At 46.7% G+C, this 22,889-nt stretch overlaps 1 protein-coding gene across 1 annotated transcript in view; it reads right to left on the bottom strand.

Annotated features, from left to right (window-relative positions):
- Window positions 1-22,889, bottom strand: part of C2CD5 (C2 calcium dependent domain containing 5) — a 1,535,590-nt gene that overhangs the window by 1,232,639 nt on the left and 280,062 nt on the right. Inside the window, 1 exon segment of the mRNA XM_029600113.1 lies at window positions 14,145-14,240. Coding sequence (XP_029455973.1) covers window positions 14,145-14,240 — 96 coding nt within the window.

Below are 22,889 nucleotides of genomic sequence, written 5' to 3'. Positions count from 1 at the left end.
CGCAGCCACTACTACCATTACCTTCGTGAAGGTGCGAGGAGCGGTCGCGAGGCCGAAGGGGAGAGCTCGAAACTGAAAGTCCTGGTTGAGGATGTGGAATCGGAGAAACTTCTGGTAGTCGCGGTGGATGGGGATATGAAAATATGCTTCTGCGAGATCGATGGAAGCAAGGAACTCTCCTGGACGGACCGCCGCAATGACCACCCGCAGAGTTTCCAAGCGAAAGTGGGGGATCTTGGGGGCCCGATTGACCCTCTTGAGGTCCAGGATTGGACGGAAGGACCCGTCCTTTTTGGGCACGGTGAAGTAAATAGAATACTGGCCGGCGCCAATTTCCCTTTCTGGGACTGGGACCACCGCCCCCAGATCCAGAAGCTTGGAGAGAGTCTGGACCACCGCGTCCCTCTTGGCCCGGCCGCAAGGTGAGAACAGAAAGAGATCTGGAAGTTCCCTGACGAGGACGAAAGCGTACCCGTCTCTGATAATGTCGAGGACCCACTGATCCGAAGTGATTTTGACCCATTCCTCGAAAAACAGGGAGAGGCGTCTGCCGAGGTAAGGGACCGAGGGATGGGCCGGCTGAACTTCATTGTGTGGCAGGTTTAGCGGGGGTATGCACGGGCTGGCCCTCGCGAAAGGGCCGCCTGCCACGAAAGGACTGCAACCAGGACTGCGCACGAGAAGACCCCCTAGGAGTACTGCCCCGCCCTCGAGAAGCGAAGCGACACTGGGCTTGATGGACCCTTGGTCTGACCCCTAAAGCGAAAGCGAGAGGCCGCGAAGGACCGAGAAGCCATAGGGCGGTCCTCTGGAGGTTTATGGATCTTGTTGTCAGCCAAGGAATCCATAAGCTTGTCGAGGTCCTTGCCAAAGAGCATCTTACCTTTGAAGGGAAGCGTGCCCAGCCGGGTCTTCCGAGGACTGATCAGCCAACCAGTGGCGAAGCCAAAGGAGCCTCCGGGCAGCCACTGAGGAAACCATCGCCTTCGCCTGGACACGGACCAAATCGTAGAGGGCGTCCGACACGTAAGCGATTACCGCCTCCAGACGCTCGGCCTGTTCTGCCTCACCTGGCGGAAGCTCCCGGGCGCAGAGTAACTGTTGGACCCACTGGAGGCCTGCCCGCATCATGAGGCTGCTACAGCAAGACGCCCGAACCCCGAGGGCCAGGACGTCGAAGATGCGCTTCAGGTGAGCCTCCAGCTTACGATCTTGCGAATCCTTTAGGGCCGTGGTGTGCTTGGCCACTGCAGAAACATAAGAATCCACTGATGGATATCGCAACAGCTCTAAGCCCTCTTCTGGGAGGGAATAGAGCTTATCCATCTCATGCCCCACCTGGAGCGAACCCTCAGGAGCCTCCCATTCCCGTAGGATAAGGAGCTTAAGCATGGGGTGGAAGGGAAAGGCCGAGGCCAGAGCCCGGAGCCCTCCCAAAACCGGGTTCATATCCTTAGGAAGTGAGGCCATGGGGAGACGCCCTAAGATGGCCGCCTGAAAAGGTACGCTTGCAAGGAGCTCGTGCTATTACCTAAAAATTTCTTACCTCCATGCCGCACACGAAGCGTAAGGCGAGGGTATGGGGAGGTGAAGGCATATCGACCCCGTTAGAAGCCACTCAACCCCGCATTGGGAGTTTCTTTGCGGCAGCCTCACCGTTAGCGCCGAGCGGGCAGGTCGCTGAAGGGTCGGCGGTGGAGCACGAACCGCCCCTTCTGACCATCGATACATTGTTGAGCTCTCCTATCAGACCGGCTCCACCAGCATTTGACGAGGGACGGAGTTTGAAAGCCACAGTCCCGGCGGGTTTGACCCGAGGAGGGATAGAAGTGGACCTGCAGAGTTTAACATCTACAGGATTTAATATCGTGGAGGAATCGACACCAACATAGCCCCTCATAAGGGAAAGAGGTGAGGGGTTGAAAGGTGGTGAAATGCTGGGATCGTCAGAACTGGATAATGGAGCCGGTGCAGCAGGGGGAGGGGCGGGAGAGATTCAGAAAACTCCAATGCTGGAAAAGTTAATTCTACAAACTACAAAAATAACTTTATCTACAATTTGGTTGGCATTGCAATCTATAGAAAAATCCATACAAACATTAACTAAGGAAGTAATGGATACTAAAAACCAAATCCTCTCGAATGCTAATGGTTTAGCCCAACAAAAGTTAAAAACTGAAACCATGGAGGGACGGCTTCAAGAAGTTGAAAAGATACAATCCAATTTAATATTAAAAGAAACAGAAATGGATAGAAAATTTGAAAAAATTGAGAACAGTTTAAGATCACATAATTTAAGATTTGTGAATTTTCCAGTTTTGAAAAATATTTCCCCGGTTGAGTTAAGTTGTATTGTGCACAGATCTTGAAAATCCCAGAAGACGTAAAACCTGTGATTACTAAAGCCTTTTACCTTCCGTATGCTGAAGCTGAACGGGGTAATTTGGGGGAACAAATGCCTTTGGATTTAACTACAATTCTTGAATCTTCACAAGAACTGATGGTAACATCAAGAAGACCATTATTGGTTTCATTTGCATTCCTCATGGACAGAAACAATATATTTAAACATTTCTTTAGAAATGCTCAAGCAAATTTTTTTGGACAAAAAATTTGGTGTTCCCTGACTTGATCAAGGCGACACAATCAAGAAGGAAGTTGTTTCTTAACATGAGGGGGGAAGTGATTCAAAGAGGTGCAAGGCTTAAATTACAATTTCTTTGTAAATGTAATATAATTTTTCAAGAGCAAAATTACATCTTTTTCGATTCACAGCAATTGAGGGTTTTCTTAGATTCTCATCCACCCTCATAAAACCCCCAGCTGGATAGGTTTAAAAGTAAAGTGGAAGGACTTCTCATGTTTGGCCTTGTTTTCTTGATGCCTAATATTACCTTGTAATATGCTCCTTTAAAGGTGTCTCCGGTATTTCCTTTATTTTGTTAAAGTACAGTTAATTATTGGATGTGAATTGATATTTTCTGTATGTTACTTAGGTTTTCTTTCTGTACTTTAAAAATTTCCATACAAGTGGAAGCTTGTTTATAATTGATTAAAAATGCATAAATAAAAAATTAAAAAAAAAAAAAAAAAGGAAGTGAGGCCATGAGATTATCCACGGAGGGACTTTCCAGACCCAGCTCCTCCAAAACAAAAGGGAGGAAGGGCTCTAGCTCCTCCTTACGAAAAAGACGAAGGGCTCTGGGGTCATCTCCCTCTAAGGTGGGGGGGCATCTGCCAAATCCGAGGAAGCAGCAGGGTCGGAGGACCCAGGAGACACCGGGGGAGGGGACCCCCGGGACCACCCGCACCCGAACTGGTCCCTGAGGCTCCGCAGCCGGTCCAGAGGTCAACGGCACTGAGCGAGAGATTTTAGATGGGGGGTGGGGGGGGCTTTCATCCATCTCATGCAGGCTAGCTAAATAAGATTTGTGCATGAGGAGGAAGAAATCCGCGGAAAAAGGGACCCTGGATTTACCGGGGGGGGGGGTAGAGGGGGGGCGAGGGAAGGTCAGGACCCCCCTCCTGGGAACCCGCGGTGGCCAAATCGGGGGTTAAATCAAAAAAATCCAGTCCCCCAGCCCCAGGGAGCACTGAAATCGGCTCAGACGAAAAATCCAAGATGGCGGCCGTTCCCGGGCTCTGCCGACCCGGGAAAGGCCTAGCCATGCCGGGAGGAGTGGAGCCCGGGCTAAATTTGCTTGTCCTGCCGAGGAGGGACCTTCCCCACCCGGCAGACAAGCAGTGCAGAGGCCGTGCCGCGAAAAACGCGAGGAGGACAGCCCACAAGAAACACAGGCTGTCAGCCGGGACATAGCAACCTTGGCTGAGGAAAAAAAAGCTGAAAAAACAAAGCTTGATTGACAGCCTGCACAGCAGGAGAGAGCAGGCGGGAACCTGCTGCCTTCTGCTTCTCTGACTGCCGGTTCTAATCCTATACTGACCAGAAAAAGTTTAAAAAAGCTGGTCAACTCTGCAGATAAGTTAGAGGTAGGTGAGTACCTGCAACTTATTGAAAGTTAAAACTTTGAAACTCTTTTTTTTTTTACTGAGCGCAGCAGCAGGTTCAAAACCCTCTCGGCAGCCAGAGGGGGAACGAGGCCCAGAGAGCGTCTGTCCCCACACCTGGAAGCGTACACGGACTCAGGACTAAGCAGGGAACCCCCTCCTGCAAAAGGGGACAAGCCCCTCTGAGCCGGGCAACAGCTGGGAGACGGACGTCTCCCACACAAAAAGGCTTCTAAAGAAGGCAAAAATTCCTTCAGAGATTCACTTTCTATAATTTTTTTTTAAAAACAAGAACCAAAAGAAGTACTTGCTTGAACCTAAAGAGAATAAAGAGGCTGACAAGCCTACAGCAGAGAACAGAAGGGGAGATGCTGCACCTGCTGGGAGACAGACGAATACTGGAGAGTGAGAGAATAGGCTCTGTCCTGATATAAGGCATCCTGCAAGTTTTAGTCTGTCTCCACCTGCTGGAAAGGAGGCTCAACCCACTGTCTGGACTGATCCGGGTACGTACAGGAATACCCCTTGTAAACAAATAAAGAAAAATTGTCTTACTACCTGTGTGACATCCAGTTCCCACACACTCTCTACTAGACTCTTCAGGTAAACCAAGAATGTAGATATTACTGTGTCAACTGCGATTGCTTGCATCTTCAAACTCTTAGGGGTAGATTTTAAAAACATATGGACGCATGTTTTCATAACATCCACGGCGGCATGCACAAAGTGGGGGTTGAAAAATGTAATTTACATGCAGCGACGAGATCAGGCCTCCCCCAGTTCCCTCCCAGTCCGCTCCTGAGCTGGCGTAAGTTGCGCACGCCAGCAGGCGGCCGGCGCACAATCCCCTGGCACAGCGGCAAATGGCCACTGTACCGCCACCTCCAGCTCCACGCTGACCCCCTGGACCGCCCCTTTTCTTCAACCCGGCTCTATTTTACGCATGTGAGGAAATAAAAATTCGGGGTTAACAGAATACAATTTTGTTGCAATCCTGCTCCACCCACAGTATACTCTCTTAACAGCAGGTAACCTGCCCAATAATCGTAGTAGCTCACTCAGAGAACGATATAACCTGTAAGACTTCTGAGATTAATTTCACTTTCAATACATGACTGATGCAGCACAAGGTTTTCAGTATGTCATTCATACTCAACACTTCTGCCATAATCCAAGCAAGGAGCTCCTGAAATTATTGAGAAGATGTCAAAGGCTCTTGTTTCAATCTTTTCATTCTTCCAGAAGTGGCAAAGGAAGCTTCAATTTTCTTCTGTTTACTTATCTTTAACATGATCCTAACGTTGACATCACTGGCACAACAGTAATAAGGAATATGGTGGAGAGGAAAATCAGGAGAACCTTATTGACCATTTTTACAAGCACCAGGCAAGAACTAGCATCTAGTCCATTTAGAGTTCCTCCCTGCTTTTTTCTGTGTGCAAAGCGTCTAGCCTATTATTAAATCACCTTTGGAACCTGGTACTTTCCCGGATAAATTGAAGGAAACTATTATTTGTCCTTCTTTTGGTTGAAAGTTTTCATCCAGCGTGTAATTTGTCTTTTCTTAGCACAATAGTCATGACAGCTGTAGCTCATCAGTTATGCTCAATTATGAAGGGGAAAAAAAACAACAAAAAAAAACTTTCTTGAATTTTGTCAATCAGATTTCCACATGAGCTATGGCACTGAAACATCTTTCCTTGCACTGACCACCTCAGGAAGAGCTTGGACAAAGGTGGACTCTGATAATTCTTCTTGACCCCTCTGCCAACTTTGATACAGGTGACCATGCCATTTTGATTGAGTGTTTACAGGTCCTCAATATCAAAGGCAGCATATTAAATCAGTTTTCTTCCTTTATTGATAGATCTTTGCAAGTAAAAGTGGGGGAGTCAGATTCCCCTGCCTAAGAATTCAAATTTGGTATATAAAAGGGATCAATTTTCAGCCCTATTTTATTCAACATTTATGTTCAGCTTTGGTGAGACTGATAAGAGATCCTGGTCTTCAGTGCCAAATCTAAACTAATGACATATATTGTAAATTGGGATCATCTTATGGGAAAGTTATAGAGAAAGTAAATGGGTGTAAATTAAAAGTTAATACCTCCCAAAATGAGGTAGTATGGTTTACAAACCTTCTAGACCTTTTACTGCTTTACGGCTTACCCTATCTTACCATTGAAACCAAAAGTTCATACCTTTAGAAGTCATCTTAGATTCTCAAATTGAGTTACAGCATTTATCTAATGTAGTATGGGCATGTTTTCACAATTTTATATTGTTTGAAATGTACTCCCCAGTCATATAATTACCTTGTGCATGCCTTAAAACACCAGCCACCTAGAGTATTACAATTTGTTCTACACAAGTGTATCAAGCTAAGTAGAGAGTGTTGCGGTTCTAGCCGCGAGCACAGCGGCCAGACCCTTACCTCCGAGCTCCCGGACCTGCTCCCGTTCTCTGAGGCCTAGTTTGCGGCCTGGATGGCGGCGTCCCCGCTGGGGCTGCACCGCTGCGAGCTCCTACGTAGACACCCTGCGCTTAGGTGCGCGCGCACGCCACTTGGGCGCTTTTCTAGGCCATTCCCCACCAATGGTGACTCCGCCCAAATCCTGACGTCAGACGCCGCGGCCTTGATAAGCCAGCCGCGGCCATCCACTCTTCGCCTTGCACCGGGTTAGCCTCCTGGTTTCCTGTTGCGCTGTGCCCCGGAGTGACTCGCTTGGTTCCTGTCTGCTTGCTACAGTACCTGCCTGGCTCCTGCCTGCTTGCTACAGTACCTGCATGGTTCCAGTACCCGCATCCTGCTACAGTTCCTGCCTGGTTCCAGTACCCGAATCCTGCTACAGTTCCTGCCTGGTTCCAGAACCCAAACCCACTTACAGTATTGCTACTTAGTCTGGTTCCAGATACCAGTCCTGATCCACAACTCGCCTAAGTCCCAGCGGCTGGGTCCCTACGGGCTCCTCCCGGGGGGGGGCGCTTCGGCTTCCAAGGGTGAAGCCACCTAAGTCCCAGCAGTTGGGCTCCTATGGACTCCTCCCGGGGGAGTGCCAGCTTCCAGGGTGAAGAGCATCTATGTCCTGCCCGAACATCTGCCTCCCGGCCAGCTTTGCAACAGAGACATTGTTCACCTTTCCAATTCTCCAGCAGGTCGGCCCAAGGGCCCACTAAACAGAGACTCCTATGACAGATGCAAGGCCATGGACTCGGCGGATGCACCCGCTCCCTCGGATCTGCCCAGAATGGCCCGGCAGATGCTACAGCACCAGAGCTGCATCGATACCCTGGCAGCCACGGTGGAACGGCTATCCTTGCGCCTGGAATCCTTGCCGCCCGCTGGTAGGGCCCCCGAGGCCCACAGCTCCTCTGTGACTCAGTTACCGGCACCTTCCCGCTATGCTGGTGATGTAAGGACCTGCCGCGGCTTTCTGAACCAATGTTTTGTTCGGTTCTCTTTGCTGCCCCGGCAGTTCTCCTCAGATGCGGTGAAAGTGGCATATATCCTGTCCCTGCTTGATGGGAAAGCCTTAATCTGGGCTTCTCCCCTCTGGGAGAACAATGATTCTTCATTAACAGACCTACAACAGTTCATCACGAACTTTTGCCAGGTCTTTGAAGAGCCCGCCCGAGTAGCCACAGCTATGTCTGAGCTGCTGCAACTTGGTCAGGGGGTTCGCTCCCTGGCAGATTACGCAATGGACTTTAGGACGCTGGCCCAAGAAGTAGGTTGGCAAGATGGTAGTCTTAAGGCCATCTTCCTAGAAGGCCTCTCCGGACGCATAAAGGATGAAATTGCGGCCCGAGATCTGCCGGAGGACCTCAATGCCTTGATCGAGATGGCTGCCCGCATTGATCGCCGCCTACAGCAACGGGCAAAGGAGCAACGCTCCTCTCGCTACAGTCCGGCTTGTGAGCAGAGACCTGTGTCCTCGCCCAAGATTCCTCGACCGGACGCTCCCACCTGCGAACCCATGCAGCTGGGTCGGGCCCCGCTTTCTGCTGAAGGAAGGCAACGTCGCCATTCGTTGAAGTTGTGCTTGTAATGTGGCCAGAAGGGCCACTTCTTGGCACACTGCCAGGAGCGTGCGGAAAACGCCAAAGCCTAGGAGGTCGGGAGGAGCTCCTCCTAGGCTGTGCTATAGCTCCTCAATGTACTGTCCCGGTTACCTTGGAATATCCTGGGGCCTCCTTTGAGACGATGGCATTCCTGGACTCCGGAGCTGGAGGTAATTTTATCCTGCAGGACTTAGTCTCCCAGCTGTGAATCCCGACACAGAGACGGGAGGTCCTGTTACAAATTACCTCTATCCAGGGGACGCTTCTTCCCGGACCTGTCCAGATGTCCACCGCACCCATTACAGTCCACACCGTGGCGATCCATTCGGAGGCGATATCCTTCCTAGTCTTGGAGAAGGCTGTCCACCCCGTGGTGCTAGGGTTGCCGTGGTTACAGAAGCACTCGCCTACGATCCAGTGGGATACGCTACAGATTGTAAAATGGAGTCCTTTTTGCCTAGCTAATTGTATCAAAGTGCCTAAGACTTCCGCACTTCCCTTGATGCACTGGTCCTCCTGCACCATATGAGGACTTCACGGACGTATTCTCCAAGAGCAAGGCGGAGATCCTTCCGCAACATCATCCGTATGACTATGCTATAGACTTGCTAAGAACATAAGAACATAAGAAAATGCCATACTGGGTCAGACCAAGGGTCCATCAAGCCCAGCATCCTGTTTCCAACAGTGGCCAATCCAGGCCATAAGAACCTGGCAAGAACCCAAAAACTATTCCATGTTACCACTGCTAATGGCAGTGGCTATTCTCTAAATGAACTTAATAGCAGGTAATGGACTTCTCCTCCAAGAACTTATCCAATCCTTTTTTAAACACAGCTATACTAACTGCACTAACCACATCCTCTGACAACAAATTCCAGAGTTTAATTGTGCGTTGAATAAAAAAGAACTTTCTCCGATTAGTTTTAAATGTGCCCCATGCTAACTTCATGGAGTGCCCCCTAGTCTTTCTACTATCTGAAAGAGTAAATAACCGATTCACATCTACCCGTTCTAGACCTCTCCTGATTTTAAACACCTCTATCATATCCCCCCTCAGTCGTCTCTTCTCCAAGCTGAAAAGTCCTAACCTCTTTAGTCTTTCCTCATAGGGGAGCTGTTCCATTCCCCTTATTTTGGTAGCCCTTCTCTGTACCTTCTCCATCGCAATTATATCTTTTTTGAGATGCGGCGACCAGAATTGTACACAGTATTCAAGGTGCGGTCTCACCATGGAGCGATACAGAGGCATTATGACATTTTCTGTTTTATTCACCATTCCCTTTTTAATAATTCCCAACATTCTGTTTGCTTTTTTGACTGCCGCAGCACACTGAACCGACGATTTCAATGTGTTATCCACTATGACGCCTAGATCTCAACATTGGACGCCTGGAACCCAACATTGTGTAATTATAGCATGGGTTATTTTTCCCTATATGCATCACCTTGCACTTATCCACATTAAATTTCATCTGCCATTTGGATGCCCAGTTTTCCAGTCTCACAAGGTCTTCCTGCAATTTATCACAATCTGCTTGTGATTTAACTACTCTGAACAATTTTGTGTCATCTGCAAATTTGATTATCTCACTCGTCGTATTTCTTTCCAGATTATTTATAAATATATTGAAAAGTAAGGGTCCCAATACAGATCCCTGAGGCACTCCACTGTCCACTCCCTTCCACTGAGAAAATTGTCCATTTAATCCTACTCTCTGTTTCCTGTCTTTTAGCCAGTTTGCAATCCACGAAAGGACATCGCCACCTATCCCATGACTTTTTACTTTTCCTAGAAGCCTCTCATGAGGAACTTTGTCAAACGCCTTCTGAAAATCCAAGTATACTATATCTACCGGTTCAAGTATACTATATCTATATTATATCTACCTGGTACTATGCCCCCTCGAGGAAGGGTCTATCCCTTATCTATACCTGAGACCCGGGCCATGTCAGAATATATTGCGGAGAATCTGGCCAAGGGCTTTATTCGCCCGTCCAAGTCGCCTGCAGGGGCAGGTTTTTTTTTTTGTCAGCAAGAAAGAAGGCTCATTGAAGCCGTGCATAGACTATCGAGGCCTAAATTCTATTACCAAGCGAGACCATTACCCGCTCCCGTTAATCCCGGAGCTCCTTGATCGGCTTCAAGGGGCAAAGATCTTCACAAAGTTGGACATGCGAGGAGCGTACAATTTAGTCAGGATCCGTCCCGGAGACGAGTGGAAGACCGCGTTTAACACCCGCAACGGGCATTACGAGTACCTCGTAATGCCTTTTGGCTTATGTAATGCCCCTGTGGTGTTACAGCACCTGATGAATGAGGTGTTGCGGGACCTTCTGAACACCTGTGTAATTGTTTACCTCGACGATGTGTTAATCTACTCCCAGGATCTGTCATCACACCGTCAGCATGTCCGACAAGTGTTCCAGATACTTAGGAAGCATGGTCTCTACGCAAAGCTGGAAAAGTGTAGCTTTGAAAAAACGTCCCTGCCATTCCTAGGCTACATAGTCTCTGCAGCTGGCTTTCAAATGGATCCACAGAAAGTAGCAGCTATTAAGGACTGGCCCCAGCCGAGGTGTCTTAAAGCGTTGCCACGCTTCCTCGGCTTTTCCAATTTTTACCGTCACTTTATTCCCAATTATTCTCGTATTGTGGCCCCGTTAACTGCACTTACCAGAAAGGGGGCTAGCACGGTGGACTAGCCTGCCTCTGTCTGTCAAGCTTTTGAAGCCCTCAAAGAGGCCTTCCTGTTAGACACCTGCCTTCGCCATCCATATCCCAACCGGCCCTTTGTGGTGGAAGTTGATGCCTCCAATGTGGTCGTGGGGGCAGTACTGAGTCAGTACTCTGATTCCGGACAGCTGTTGCCCTGTTCATTTTTCTCAAGGAAATTCTCCCCAGTGGAGAGCAACTACTGTGTTGGTGACAAGGAGTTGCTAGCCGTGAAACTTGCTCTAGAGGAATGGAGACAGTGGTTGGAAGGAGCCAACCACCCAGTTACGATCTACACCCATCACAAAAACCTAGCATTTTTGAAGCAAGCCCAAAGCCTGAATACAAGACAAGCCCGGTGGTCGCTGTTTTTCGACCGGTTTGACTTTACGTTACGCTATAGACCCGGGTCGAAGAACGTTCGAGCTGATGCGCTCTCGCGCTCTTCTGAGGTGGAAGAGACTCCTGATACACCTCAATATATCCTGGATCCTGAAAAAGTAAGCCTTGCTTTAACCTCAGTGTCCTCTCAAGAGAAGACCGTGGTTCCACGATGCTCCCGAAGAGCAGTTCTCACCTGGGCCCATGATTCCCTCACTGGGGGCCATGCTGGTTGGAAAGGAACTTTGGACCTGCTAAACCATTTTTACTGGTGGCCAACTGTGAGACAAGACGTCCAAGCCTTTGTGGGCTCATGCCCTACCTGTGCGGTTCAAAAACCACTCATCGGCAAGCCCAGGGGTTTGTTGCAACCCTTACCGATCCCGGTGGAACCTTGGACCCACATCTCTACCGACTTCGTCGTGGACCTTCCTGCCTCAGGAGGTAATTCGGTCATTTGGGTAACCGTGGACCGATTTTGCAAGATGGCGCTCTTTGTCCCTCTGCCTAAGCTACTTTCTGCTCCTGACCTGGCTGGCCTGTTTGCCCAGCATATTTTTAGACTTCACGGTCTCCCGCAGGATATAGTCTCCGAACGAGGACCACAGTTTATAGCTTGTTATTGGAAAGCCCTATGTAAACACTTCAAGGTGCAACTTAGTCTTTCGACAGCGTTCCATCCTCAAAGTAATGGGCAAACAGAACGAACCAATCGAACCCTGAAGACCTTTCTCCGTGCCTTTGTGAACGAATGACAAGATAATTGGGCCGAACTACTCCCGTGGGGGGAGTTCTCATATAATAATCACACGCATGCCGCCACTGGAAGTTTGTCGTTCCTCGTTGTTTATGGGAAGCAACTTTGTCCGCCCTTACCTTCGCCTGAACCTAGTGCACTCCGGGCAGTGCAACTCTCAGCTCGTCGGCTTCGGTCCTTGTGGATCTCTGCCCAGGAAAAGATCCGTAAAGCCGCTCTGGCCACCCAGAAGTGAGCAGATAGTCATCGTCAGCCAGCACCCATCTTCCTCCCAGGAGACCATGTCTGGCTTAGCACCAGAAATCTACAGCTACGTATTCCATCTAGAAGACTAGCTCCGAAATTATGTGGGCCTTTTCGAGTCGCCGAACGAGTGGAAGCAGTCTCCTACCATCTGCGCCTACACTCCTCCATGCGCATACATGACGTGTTTCATGTGTCATTGCTGAAGCCTCTTGTGTTATCCAGGTACCACTCCCATGCTCCTGAACAATCGGATCCATCAGTACCGGACGAAGTCACGTATCAAGTGTGTGAGGTATTGGATGTCCGGTTTCATCAACACCGATGGGAATACTTGCTTGCCTGGGAGGGCTGCGGATCCGAGGACAATTCTTGGGAACCGGCCCGTAACATTCTTGGCAAGGACTTGCTACGGCAGTTCCATTTGGACCATCCAAGTAAACCCGGACTGGCTAAGAGGAGGCATAAGAGGGGAGGTACTGTTGCGGTTCTGGCCGCGAGCACCGCGGCCAGACCCTTACCTCCGGGCTCCCGGACCTGCTCCCGTTCTCTAAGGCCTAGTTTCGGCCTGGATGGCAGCGTCCCCGCTGGGGCTGCGCCGCTGCGAGCTCCTATGTAGACGCCCTGTGCTTACGGCATGTGCCACTTGGGCGCTTTTCTAGGCCGTTTCCCGCCAGTGGTGATGCCGCCCAAATCCTGACGTCAGATGCCGCGGCCTTGATAAGCCAGCCGCGGCCATCCACTCTTCGCCTTGCACCGGGTTAGCCTCCTGGTTTCCTGTTGCGCTGTGCCCCGGAGTGACTCGCTTGGTTCCTGTCTGCTTGCTACAGTACCTGCTTGGTTCCTGCCTACTTGCTACAGTACCTGCCTGGTTCCAGTACCCGCATCCTGCTACAGTTCCTTCCTGGTTCCAGTACCCGAATCCTGCTACAATTCCTGCCTGGTTCCAGAACCCGAACCCACTTACAGTATTGCTACTGTCTTAGTCTGGATCCAGTTACCAGTCCTGATCCACAACTCGGCTAAGTCCCAGCGGCCCGGTCCCTACGGGCTTCTCCCAGGGGGCTTCGGCTTCCAAGGGTGAAGCCACCTAAGTCCCAGCGGTTGGGCTCCTACGGGCTCCACCCGGGGGACTGCCAGCTTCCAGGGTGAAGAGCATCTACGTCCTGCCCGAACATCTGCCTCCCGGCCTGCTTTGCAACAGAGACATTGTCCACCTTTCCAAGTCTCCAGCAGGTCAGCCCAAGGGTCCACTAAACAGAGACTCCCATAACAGAGAGTGCATTATATAAATCAACTCCTCTTGTACCTTTCATCAATTCAAATGTCAGAAAATCTTCAGTGATGTCAGCTTTGCTGTTCATATCTCTGTGTATGTAACCCCCCATCCCAACCCCGAGTTAAACGTGCCCTCTCTTACAATGGTATAAATAATAGAGTGACATTTTTTTCTACAGAGGCTCTCTCTCTCTCTCTGCTCATTACCATTAACTCCGTCCAAATTCCTCCCACTTGCATAACAGTATAACATTTGCATACTAGCAACCGATGGCGTTATCGTATGCATTAAGGTCATTACACCATGTTAGGGCCCTATTTACTAAGCATTTTCCCATAGACACGGAATGGGAAAAAAACTTTAGTAAATATGTCCCTTACATTATAAGCCCTCTGGGAACAGGAAAATATCTACTTTGCATGAATGTAACTTACGTTGAGCTGCATCCAAATAAATTAATAAATATCATTAAGAAAATCCAAATAGCCAGAAAAGGCGGATAAAATCATTACCTCTGAAGGGGGCAGCACTGATAGAAAAATACATTCTACTCTATAACATGAGGGCACACAAATTGCTTTAATAAATGAGATAAAAATGAAAACAACATTCTTGATTGCCACATATAAGTCATTTGGGTATCTGCTTTCTTATATTAAAATACAAACTTCTCATACTATGAGATAATTATTTACTCACTGCAGAAGAACTTGACTCCACATGATGACTGTCTGAATCGATTTAAATCATTGAAGAGGTCTACTTTCACTACCACGCTAATCTCACCACGAATTCCTGCATAACAATAAGAAATAATACTTTTACATTACTATCATTTGCTTGTTTAAAAAAGCATTACCATTTTAAAAAATGTATAAGTATAAATTAAAATAACCAAATTACAGAAGTCCAGCATTCTCCATCATTCTTCTTCATCACACAGCCAGGGAAAACAAACAAGTTCTCAAGGGACCCTAGTAGATAACATTAACACGGAACCAGTCTCAACAGCCCTTCCCCCATTTTTCTTGTTAAGCTGGTTTCTTACTGGACAACTCGCACTTGAGATTAAAAGAGTGGGCAGCGGTACATGGGTAGATAGAATGGTATGAATAGATAATATAAGGAAGAAAAAGAGGGGCCAAACAATCTTTGCAAAAGAAAAAAATTAAAGGAAAGATCAACATGAGGATATCTGTGCTCTAATGCGGTGGTTTTATGGCCTTTGATGCTCCAGCAGATACCTTCAATTATTCTGACTCTTGCTTTAATATCATTGTCATCTCAAGCTCCACTTTTTCCTAGCATCTTGAAGCCTCAAACACATCCTGGCTTGATATTATTGTGTTACAAAACCGCGCCACCCGTGCTGAACTTAATAGAGAATGGTAGAGATTGCCATATCCCACATCGACTACGTAATCTTAAAGAACCTAAATTTCATTCTGAAAATTCCAATTTTGTGACAAGATGAAATCAAATTCTCAGTAAGTGTGCCTTTAACCTGATGGTCTTATCGAGACAACCAAGGAAACATCCACTACTCTCCAAGAAAAAATAAAACTTCAGATAAACATTTGGAAACAACTTCCCACCCATTTCTTCACTACACAACTAGATTTCAATTTGAATCTTACCAAATTATGCCAAGATTTGATAACAACCAAGCATAAGAAGTTTGTTCAACACGAATACGATTACTCCCATGGATACGTATACCCATAGTGCCACATGCTGACTTCATGGAGTGCCCCCAGTCCTTCTATTATCCGAAAGAGAAAATAATTCACATTTACCCATTCTAGACCTCTCATTTATTAATTAATTTCTTTTTTTGTATACTGACATTCGATCGAGATATCACATCAGTTCACATGTAACTGAACATAAATAAGGCAAAGGCTGCTTATTTTTACAGTGTAACATAGAATAATTTAGATATTACAAAATAACTTAGAAAGGTTAACTTACAGAATAACTTAGAAAAGATAAATAATGTATTTTATTTATTTATTTAAAAGATTTTCTAGACCGTCATTAAGTTATTTACCATCATAACGGTTTTCAAAAAGGCACATATAGCAATAAATAGCTTAAACTTCACAAAAGGTGTCATTAATAACCAGTATCTTACAGAGTAACTTAAAATTTTAACATTTTAAGAGGTGATTTGGAAACTTTTGGGAAAAAACATTCAACTATTTGCAGTGACTATTTACAATTGGGAGCATCTAGTACAGTTGGTTGGGAACTGTATATACCGATGTGTTAGGGAGGAGGGAGGCTTGCAGGATGGTAACAGAGTGACTTAGGGTGGTTGGCATTTTGCAAAATGATGTGATTTTACGGGGTACAGGGTGTAGGTGGGGGGTGGGAAGGTTAGCAGGGGGCTGGCTGATATACTTGTGCCAGAGGAGAGAGAGGTAGCTTGCATGATGAATTCAAAGTTTAGGTGGAATGTTCAATGGGGGTGCAGTCATGGAGGAGAAAGGTTTTACTTGCATGCATTGGAGGGGGCCTCGGCAAGGGGTCTATGTTTCTGGCGGGAAGGCTTTCTGGAATAGCCATGTTTTGAGGTGTTTCTTAAAGATTTGTGTTGAGGGTTCTGTTCTGAGATGGGGTGGAAGGGAGTTCCATAGTGGGGGGCCGGCTACTAATATGGCACATTTTCGGGTAGAAGAAAGGTGTGCTGCATTGGCGGTGAGGACACCCGAGTCGGTGGATCTGAGGTTTCTGTGTGGGGTGTATGGGAGTAGGGCTGAGTTTAGCCAGACCAACTTATTGTTGATCAATTTCTTGTATATGAGGGTTATGGTTTTGTACTGGATTCTGTGGCTGATGGGTAGCCAGAAAAACAGACCGGAAACTGATCCAATACTGCAGTAGCAACCAATGACAAGAGGACTGGTGAACACCAGGAATCCTTTATTCTGCACAAACCATCATAAAAAGCTCGACTCAGGCTGACTTTCGCTCATTTGAGCTGCTTCAGGGGCTATTAGAACAAAATATATATAATCTCATATAAAGACATATAAAAACATATACACCACACATACATAATTAAATCATATGAAATAAAATCAAAGTGATCGCCACCAGGAAAAAGAACCTTTCAGGTGAGGAACTTCAGATCGCAGGAGCGCATAGGCTTGAAAGGATCTCGCATGAGCCATGCCAACACACATTGAGGTCCCAGGACACAAGAGGAGGCCGGGGGGCTTCAGTTGAAGCAGGCCCCACAAAATGTCCTACTATGGGCTGCACAGAGATGGGCTCGCCAGCATCATACTAATGGTAGGCGCTGATGGCACTCAGGTGGACCCTGACAGAAGTGGTTTTCAGCCCAGCTTCGAAGAAGTGCCACAGATAGTCCAGTAACTTCAGAGTGGTACAGACAAAGGGATCAAAGCCAATCCCCTCGCACCAAACGGAGAACCTCCTCCATTGCAGTGGGTAAAACTTCATGGTGGAAAGCTTCCTGGAAACTATCAGCACCAGGGACACATAGTCAGAGAGGTCCAGGAGCTACAAGACTAAGTGCTAAACATCCAGGCCATCGAGGCTAATGCTCAAAGATTTGGATGGTGCAGTCTGCCTTGAGGGAGCTATTTTAGATTTAATTCTTAGTGGAATGCAAGATTTGGTGAGAGAAATAACGGTGGTGGGGCCACTTGGCAACAGTGAACATAACATGATCAAATTTAAACTAATAACTGGAAGGGGGACAATAAGTAAATCTGCAGCTCTAACACTAAATTTTAAAAAGGGAAACTTTGATAAAATGAGAAAAATAGTTAGAAAAAAACTGAAAGGTGCAGCTGCAAAGGTTAAAAGTGTTCAACAGGCATCTCAAAAAAGATACAGTTGCAATGGAGAAGGTACAGAGAAGGGCAACCAAAATGATAAAGGGGATGGAACAGCTTCCCTATGAGGAAAGGCTGAAGAGGTTAGGGCTGTTCAGCTTGGAGAAGAGACGGCTGAGGGGGGATATGATAGAGGTCTTTAAGATCATGAGAGGTCTTGAACGAGTAGCTGTGTCTCGGTTATTTTCACTTTCGTATAATAGAAGAACTAGGGGGCATTCCATGAAGTTAGCAAGTAGCACATTTAAGACTAATCGGAGAAAATTCTTTTTCACTCAACGCACAATAAAGCTCTGGAATTTGTTGCTAGAGGATGTGGTTAGTGCAGGTAGTGTAGCTGGGTTAAAAAAAGGTTTGGACAAGTTCTTGGAGGAGAAGTCCATTAATGGCTATTAATCAATTTTACTTAGGGAATAGCCACTGCTATTAATTGCATCAGTAGCATGGGATCTTCTTAGTGTTTCGGTAATTGCCAGGTTCTTGTGGCCTGGTTTTGGCCTCTGTTGGAAACAAGATGCTGGGCTTGATGGACCCTTGGTCTGACCCAGCATGGCAATTTCTTATGTTCTTATGTTGATCTTGCGTTACCAGATTGGGCAAGGTCCCCAAACGAATAGGCTCTCTGATCGGCAGGTTCTGAGGGAGTGGGAACCAGACATATCCTGGCCAGTATGGCATCAGTAATAGACATGATCCGCAGGCACTGGGGGCACAGTCAAAAACCGGATGCCGCCATAAAAAACAGCTGGCGAGTGGTCGATGGCTGGGGCCACCAAGGAGCGACATGCTAGTAATCAACCAAAATGAAGGGGAAAAAAAAAAGTAGCAACCATGCCGCTGGACGGCACTGACCGGAGAAGAGGGACCAGGTGCAGGAAAAAAGTAAAAAACATATGACCAGGAACACGTCTTTTACAAAAAAGGAAGAGCAGAGCTCCAGAACCGCAAGACAACTACTTCAAGTAAAAATAGCGAGTGAAGAGGGACCCCACTTGGATAGTCGCCTGCAGGGCATAATTAGTGTCAAAGTTCTAGAAACTTAGACAAACATTTTCAGTGCCAGGCTCCATCTGATGATGTCATCCATCTGCGAGGACTACCATCCTGCCTGTCCTAGAAGAAAGAAAAGTATCAAGTAAGAACAATTTTACCTTCCTTTTTCACCTGCTAGACCACTCTTGGGAGATACAAAACTCCCAAGATAGGACTGGTTTAAGGAGCCCAGTCCCAAAAGCCACTTCCTCCTTTAGTTGTATATCCAACCTGTAGTGCTTGGAAAGTGCATGCAGGGGTAGGCAAGAGGCCGCCCTGCAAATTTCCCCTGAGGAGACCAAGGATACTTCTGCCCAAGAAGATGTCTGCGCTCAAGTACAGTTGGCATGGAGCACCACTGGCTCTTGCCTACCTTTCAGTATGTAAGCCAATGAGATAGTCCTTTGATCCATCTCGCTATAGTGGCCTTGGAGGCTGCTTCTCCCTTTCAAAGTCCACCGAACAACATGAACACCCTATCTGATTTCCTGAAGGGGTTTGTCACCTTCAGGTACTTTATATCCAACCTGTAGTTGGATATAAAGTGTACATCCAGTAGACAAAAACTATTATCTTCTCTTTCATATTCCCTCTTTGTTCCTGGGGAAATTCTGCACTACTGCAGAGCACAGAATTTGCGCAGAATTTGCCTCCTGCATAGAATATGCAATTTCTGCACAGAATTTGGCGAAGATAGAGCAGGCCCTGATGTGCCATAACCTGAGGACTTCATGCTCGCAGTGAAAATAGAGCAGACCAGGCGTGATGCGAGCAAAGGCCGTCCCACTCACGGTAAAAACGGAGCAGACCCTGGCGTGCCGCGCATGGAAGCCGTCCTGCTTGTGATGAAGATGGAGCATGCCCTGGTGTGCTGCAAGCAGAGGCCGTCCCACTCGCAGCTAAGATAGAGCAGGCTCCGACATGTCGCAAATGGAGCTAGTCTCACTCAAAGCGAAGATGTTGAAAGCAAGTCTGTGTACAGAGGTGTGTGCGGATATGTAAGATAGCAAGCCTGGTGGAGGGCGAGAGAGAGCATGTATGAGGGTCCTTGAGTGTGGGTACCAGAAAGAGGTAGCCTACAAGGAAATTGTGAAGGACTGTGTATGTGTGAGAGACTGGGAACTGGTATGTGTGTAAAAGATTGAGGGTGCTTGTTTGTAAGAGAGGGAGCCTTTGTAAGAACATAAGAAATTGCCATACTAGGTCAGACCAAGGGTCCATCAGGCCCAGCATCCTGTTTCCAACAGAGGCCAATCCAATCAATAAGTACCTGGCAAGTACCCAAAAATTAAGTCTATCCCATGCTACTGATGCTAGTTCTAGCAGTGGCTACTTTCTATGTCAACTTAATTAATAGCAGGTAATGGACTTCTCCTCCAAGAACTTATCCAAACCTTTTTTAAACCCAGCTACACTAACTGCATTAACCACATCCTCTGGCAACAAATTCCAGAGTTTAATTGTGCATTGTGTGAAAAAGAATTTTCTCCGATTAGTTTTAAATGTATTTCATGCTATCTTCATGGAGCCCTCCCTAGTCCTTCTATTATCCAAAGAGTAAACAACTAATTCACATTTACCCATTCTAGATCTCTCATGATTTAGAGACCTCTATCATATCCCCCCCTCTGCTGTCTCTTCTCCAAGCTGAACAGCCCTAACCTCTTTAGCCTTTCCTCATAGGGAAGCTGTTCCACCCCCTTTTATCATTTTGGTTGCCCTTCTCTGTACCTTCTCCATGGCAACTATATCTTGAGATACAGTGACCAGAATTGTACACAGTGTTCAAGATACAGAAGCAGTATGACATTTTCTGTTTTATTCACCATTCCCTTCCTAATAATTCCTAACATTCTGTTTGTAACACTGAGCCGATGGTGTATGTATGAGAAAGATCCTGTGTGAAGGAATGTGTGTGTGTATGTGTGTGAGAGAGAGAGGGACCCACTGTGCAGGGGTGTCAGAGAGAGACATAAGTAGCCTGTGTGAAGGTGTATGCATGAGAAAGAAAGGTAGTCAGTGTAGGTGTGTATATGAGAGGATGTATGTCTGCAAGAGAGAGAGGGAGCCTGTATGGGGGGTGTGCAGGAGATGGGGGGGTGCGAGAGAGAGGAGTCTGTATGAGGGTGTCTGTGTGTGTATGAGAGAGAGAGAAAGGAAGCCTGTATGAGGGGGGGTGTATGTGCATTAGAGAGAAAGAGAAGGACAGAGGGAGCCTGTGGGAAGGGCAGTACTGAGAGAGGGGTCAAACTCTGAGAATGGAGATAGAGTGGAATGAGTTGAGCCTAAAGGGGGCAGGGTCAGATAGTGCAGGTAGAGTAACTCTGAGATGTATCTAGCCAAGCAGACTGCCAACAGGAAAGATGTCTTTAAACATCAGATCCTTAAGAGACACTTGCTGCAAGGGTTCAAAGGGTGCTTTTGCTAATACTCTAAGAACCGGGTGAAGGCCCCATTGTGAGACGATAGTTCTGAAGGGTGGTCATATCCACTTCGGCCCCCTCAAAAAGTGTACGCGGCCTCTGAGGCCACCTGCATCTTAAAGAGACCACCTGCATCTTAAAGAATTGAGAGCCAAGTCTAGGGTTCATGAGATATCTGCCTTTGTTAAAGAAATTCCATTCTTCTGGTGGTATAACTCAAATCTTGAGACGTTAATATATGCTAAAAAGCTTTCAGCATAGTTGCCACTACTATCTGCGAGTATCCACTGCCTTACAATAGATTCCTTTCAAGGGCCAGGCCATAAGATAAAATGGAGATGGGTTCTTCATTGGTATTGGGCCTTGCCAGAACAATCCCTGGTCTCTGGGAAGCTGCAGGAGCTTCCCTGCTAGTAACCTTATTAGGACCACATACCACGATCTACTTGGCCAATCTGGGGCCACCAGTATCTCCTTTGAAGGGTGATTTTCTACCCTCTTTAACAGTTTTGCCTATCAACAGCCAAAATGGGAATACATAAAGACATTTGCCCTTTGGCCAAGGTTGGATCAAGGCATCTATCCCCCTGGATTCTTTCTTCCATTGACTGAAGAATCAAGTCTGTCTTGGCATAGACTTGAGTTGCCATTAATTCCATTGACGAGAGCTCTAGTCCATGATCGCCTGGAACACCTCATTTATTTTTATCATTTATGAATTATAGAATTACACCTTGAATACTGTGTATAATTCTGGTCGCCGCATCTCAAAAAATAGGGCAACCAAAATGTTAAAGGGGATGGAACAGCTCCAATATGAAGAAAAGCTGAAGAGGTAAGGGCTGGTCAGCTTGGAGAAGAGACGGCTGAGGGGGGATATGATAGAGGTCTTTAAGATCATGAGAGGTCTTGAACGAGTAGATGTGAATCGGTTATTTACTCTTTCGGATAATAGAAAGACTAGGGGGCATTCCATGAAGTTAGCAAGTAGCACATTTAAGACTAATCTGAGAAAATTCTTTTTCACTCAACCCAGCATGGCAATTTCTTATGTTCTTATGTAAGCAATAGACTTGTACAGAAATGGCATACAGAAATCACAAGAGTACGGAACATCACATTTTCAAAAAGTCATAATTATTCTTATGCTCAGTCAGACCACAAAAAAGGGAAAATCTCTTATCTGAGCTTCCATTCGCCTGGGTCCAGCTTTTTCTAGCTTAGAAAATCTGTTTGCACTTTTTCACTTCCTGCAACATGAGATGCCAACAACTGGGTCAGGTGCTTCTCTGCCCAAATGAGCATCTCGCTCACTTCTTCTGCAAGCCTGAAGCTCCGCATACCCCCATTCCCCATCCTGCTTGTTCACATATGAGTCCAAGAGGTCTCAGACTGCTTTCTCCTCTAACCTTAGCAAGAAGGCCTTAAGTACCAACTGGAGACTCTGATCAATCAATCCCGAAATCTGTTCACTAAGTAATATACTAGGGACTGAATTAAAAAACTTATTGTAAAAAGTGTTCTCTAGTTGGCATTGAATTTCTACAATAGCATATAAAAGGGCGTAATATTTATTGTTATATTTACAAACCCAGGGTTAATATACAGGATCTAACTTGTATTCTCTGCTAAACGAATCTTACCAAAGATGATAAAATTCTGAGATCTCATTGACACATATTAACTCTACATCAAACGTTTCCACATTTTCCACAAATAGCATATTCTTGTGACCGTAACATCATGACTTAGTGGTACATTCTATCCTTACTCCCATAAATCGGGAATCCTCACCTTCTATGACATGCGGACATCAACCGTGCGGAAACTGTGCTATGTGCATTCTCTCTTTGACAGGTACTCGGGTTCATTTACAGACCAGTTGAGTTGTACATTTGAGATATTATACAGAATGTTCATCTCGAGGAGTCATTTATGTCATACTTGTCCATAGGTTGTACCAAAAGGAGTACAAGAACAAGATTGGTTGAACATAAAAGTTGAATTAGCACCTCAAGATTGACTGCACCCATGGTTTAACATTGTATGCAGTTTGTACGTTCCTTCAACGATTTGGGATGGTTCATTTTAGAAAACCTTACTCGCAGTGCAAACAATTTTGG

Source organism: Rhinatrema bivittatum, chromosome 4 (genome assembly GCF_901001135.1).
Source record: "Rhinatrema bivittatum chromosome 4, aRhiBiv1.1, whole genome shotgun sequence".
NCBI classification, from domain to species: Eukaryota; Metazoa; Chordata; class Amphibia; order Gymnophiona; family Rhinatrematidae; genus Rhinatrema; species Rhinatrema bivittatum.
This window is presented reverse-complemented; position numbering and strand designations above follow the sequence as displayed.